Source organism: Echinops telfairi, unplaced genomic scaffold (genome assembly GCF_000313985.2).
Source record: "Echinops telfairi isolate 266 unplaced genomic scaffold, ASM31398v2 ScPeMD7_25;HRSCAF=90, whole genome shotgun sequence".
NCBI lineage: Eukaryota > Metazoa > Chordata > Mammalia > Afrosoricida > Tenrecidae > Echinops > Echinops telfairi.
This window is the reverse complement of record NW_022103922.1, coordinates 701,282-705,219: the sequence shown is the minus strand read 5'-3', so window position 1 is coordinate 705,219 and position 3,938 is coordinate 701,282. Positions and strand designations below refer to the sequence as shown.

At 57.4% G+C, this 3,938-nt stretch overlaps 2 protein-coding genes across 2 annotated transcripts in view; one reads left to right on the top strand and one right to left on the bottom strand.

The window, feature by feature from the left end:
- Window positions 1-2,308, bottom strand: part of SAPCD2 (suppressor APC domain containing 2) — a 6,966-nt gene extending 4,658 nt beyond the window's left edge. The window contains exon 1 of the mRNA XM_045289343.1: window positions 2,276-2,308. Coding sequence (XP_045145278.1) covers window positions 2,276-2,308 — 33 coding nt within the window. The remainder of the gene's footprint in view (window positions 1-2,275) is intronic.
- Window positions 2,307-3,938, top strand: part of UAP1L1 (UDP-N-acetylglucosamine pyrophosphorylase 1 like 1) — a 7,717-nt gene continuing 6,085 nt past the window's right edge. The window contains exon 1 of the mRNA XM_030885384.2: window positions 2,307-2,336. Within this exon, the coding sequence (XP_030741244.2) occupies window positions 2,307-2,336 (30 nt within the window). The remainder of the gene's footprint in view (window positions 2,337-3,938) is intronic.

Genomic DNA, 3,938 nt, shown 5'->3' with positions numbered 1-3,938 from the left:
GGCTGAGGCTGCAAGCCAGGACCCCTTCCTCCAGCCCCTCTCCCAGCCTAGCGGAGATAGGGAGGGAGCCCAGAGTGGGCCTTCCTCTGGGTACCCCCCTGGGACGACTGCCACCAGGCCTCCTGCGGTGGCTGCACCCCCTTCCTCCTCCCAGGCCTCATGGGCCACCCTGGCCATGGCTCAGAGGGGCGGAGCCCGGTGTCTTGCTGAAAACCTGTCCCCAGATGGCCCTGTGGTTAAAGGATAGAGGTGCACCCCCTAGGGACCCCACCTGTCCTCTGCCGGTCCCCTGGGGCGCTCTTCCCTGAAAGTCCCCTGGCCACAGGCACTAGCTTAAGGGGAGCGGGGGTGGGGTGCTTCTCTGGTGCCAGGAGGGCCTCAAGGGGACCAGAGGCCCCAGCCAGCTGGCCCTTCCCCTCATACAGAGGCCTCTCTGTCCCCACAGCTGCCAACTCCTCCCCTAGCCCCAACGGATTGTCTGGCCACCCCTGCCACTCCATTCAGGACAAAGCCACCTTCTCCTCCACTGTCCTCGGGTCCCCATCTGGGGACAGGCCTCCCCTGGGCTCTGCGGCCCTCAGTCTGGCCGGACAAGCTCTGCAGCGGCCTCCTCACGGGGTAGCCTGGTGAGAGGCCGTGCATTACCCTGGCCAGTCTGAAAGGGAGGCCCTGCTTTCTTCAGTCTGGCCCTGGGGGACCCTCTGGAAGCCCCAGAACTGCCCAAGAACCAGCTCCTTCACTCTTGTCCACCCTCCAGACTGCCCCCTGCCCTGAGCAGCACCCCCACCCCAGTTCTGCAGCTCCACTTTCTAAGCCAACTTCCTAAATCAGACACCAGGACTAAGTCAGTCAGCAGCCGAACTCCCTCTGGGCAGGGCACAGCATGCTGAGACGAGCTCTTAGGACCCCTGTCCTCCCCTGCCAGCCTGCCCCCCTGGGTGTGCCAAGGTGCCTGAGTCTTAAGCCATGGAGCAGCTGCTCCGCCCACGAGTGGCTTAGGACTTCTCCTCTGGGGGTCCTCCCTGTGTCATGGGACATAGGGTCAGATGGAGTCTGTCCATCCTTGGCTTCCCTTACTGGCCTGGTCAGTCCCGCATTCAGGCTGTTTCTCTGGCAGCCTCACCCACCGTGTGCTCAGCCCGAGCCCACTGGGCCCCTGAAGAAGGCCGCTCTGCCTCGGGTTGAAGGCGCTGAGTCCTTGCTCACTTGCTCCGTCACCTGTCCTCCCCCGGAAGTCGGCTTAGACCTCCAACCCTCCTTGCTTCCACCTGCTGGCCGACATGGTGGCTCCTGAGGTCTTTGTTCTCAGGGGGCTTGGTAGGCACTCTTCAGGCAGCCAGCCCATGGGGCCGTCCTGAGGGGGTCACAGTGGGAATCCTGCCAACGAGGGTTGCGGCGGCCGAGAGGAAGGCCACCATAGGAGCTAGCAGCCAGCAGCAGGGGACTCAAGGCCAGCAGCGGCCAGGCCTGAACCCACCACTGAGTGAGCACAGCTTCACAGAGTTCTTGGGCATGGCCCTTAGCTGGTTTCCAGGGTCTGCTGGCTCGTGGCCTTGGCCTTGCCCACAACAGTCCCAGAAGGGGACTACAGAAGCGGGCTGGACTGGGCTTGGCCTGGTGTCCTTCCTGTTTTGAGCTCCGACCCCTTCCTCCCTCCTCTGAGTGAGTTGCAGTGGCCTGGCCCTTACCCATCCCTTCAGCTGCCCCTCCTAGAGGCTTCCCCCACCCCAGGTGGTCCCTCCGCCCCTGGGCTTCTCTTCTCAGCCCCATCCAGGCTGAATACTCTTCTTACTGAGACAGCAGAGTGGGACAGAGTGTGGCCAGGTGGCTCCTGCTGTACCTTGCACTGGGCAAGGGTGAAGGCATGGATAAGAGACTACCTGGTCTTTCCAAGGACCTGGTCCTGAAACCCTTGGAGGAGGCCTGAAGTACCTGGTCTCAGACCTGCCCTCCTCAGGGGGACAGGTCACAGCCCACCCCACCCAGGGGCCCTCCCACCTGCCTGCTCAGCTTCTGCTGGCCCCAAGGCACTCCTGCTCACTCAACCCGACCGCTAGAGCACAGGTGCCATCTCTGCTGCTCCACCCTGCCACTGGGTGATAAGAATGCCATGGACTCTGGCCTGGGCATGGCAAAGGCACCCCACCTCCCCACCCCCAACCTGGGTTCCTGCTGAACCACCTTACCACCTGCACAGGCCGCTAAAGCCCAGCAGGCCCAGCCTCAGCCCGAACCCCATATTCCTCCAGGTCTGGGACTGTTATGGAGCACCCACTGTGTACTGGCTAAGGAGCCCTGGGGGCATCATGGTTATAAGTGGGGCTACTAACCACAAGGTCCGCAGTTCCAAACCACCAGTCGCTCTGAGGGAGAAAGATGAGGCTTCTCCCTAGAGTTACAGTCTCCCCTTTTGATCATCCTGTGCCTTCGAGAAAATCTATCAAGGTGACCCTTTTTGAATTCCCCCAAACAGTTTACCTCTTTCCAGAAGTAGACCCCAGATCATCTTTTTTTTCCTTCGGTTTATTTTATTTATTTATTCTTTTCTGGTCCATTTTAGTCTGTAGGGTCCCCTGAAGCATCACTGCCGCCAGGAAGTCTCCACTACAGACAGGGAGCGCCACACGGGAGGCAAGCTAGCCAGAAATCAAAGCCACACCTCCCAAGTGAAAAGCAGGAATGGTGTCGCTGGCCACACAGCCATTCTGAGAGTCCCGCCTGGAGTCTTTGGATCTGGATGGCCATGGTCACATGCTCCTTGCTGACACAAAGCTCGGTGCTTCGATCCCCAGCGATGCCGACATGTCTGAGACATTAACCCAGGAATGCCTGGGCTTACCATGTCAGAATCCCCTCGATATTCTTTGTTGCATGCCTACATAGAGCGCGTGCGTTCTCTCCCTTTACATGCACATATGTATGTTGATGCATCTGATTATCTGTACCCATGTGGCAGTTACATAACCTGTCAAATTGAGAAGGGGTGGAGTCTACCCTGTCAATCAGGTCGCAGCTTGATGGCCTCATTTGGAGGCCCTACTGGAGATAAATAGCTCCCTGGAGGCCAGATACACAGAGACCTTCCGCTTGTCTTCCTGCTGACAAGCCACATGGAGACCCCTGATGGAAGCAGAGCCCTGGGGCTGGAGGAGCCACATGGAGACACCTGCCAGCACCTAGACGCTTCCACCACCACTGCATCCACAAGACTTTCCACCCACTGGCCTGTGATCTTCCTGCGTTCAGTGTCATCGCATGGCTGAGTGAATCTAAAGAGGAATTTATGGACTAGTATCAACATTTTGGGATAATATTGGACTTATGGACTTGGTCTGGACTGGGTTGGGATGTTTTCTTAATCTACAATTGCTCTTTGATATAAAGTTTTCTCTCGCACATATGAGTGTCTATGAATTTGTTTTTAAGACAACACATTTCTCCTCTGTCTATGGAATTTTATTAAAAAAGAATTAGTCTTGGAAACCCACAGGGGCAGTCTGCCCTGTCCTATAGGGTGGCTATGAGTTGGCATAGACTCAATGGTAGTGAGGGCACATGTCATGAGTCACACCCACTAAGGTGATCAGGGGTCCAGAACAACCCTGTAAACTTTTCTCATCTGCAATAGGCTGCCTGTCCTGATCATGGCTCCTTGCTCGCCTCTGCGACTGTGGTGAATCGGCCAGTGCCCACTGCCCACCACAACTCTGTTAGCTTTCTCTGTGTCTGGGAGACTTGGACACCACATGGTGGCCTCGCTAATTCAGTTGACTGGTCTTTGTCCTGCTTAAGGCCTAAGAAGCGGGTCTCTCCATCACATTGTCACATTGCCTGGTGGCCTGAGTGTGGATCAGCTGGGCGGCAGGGAGTTGGTTTTGTTTTACATTGGGGGCCGCTTTAAGGGTCAGTAAGAGTCAAAACAAATTCCATGGTCGTGA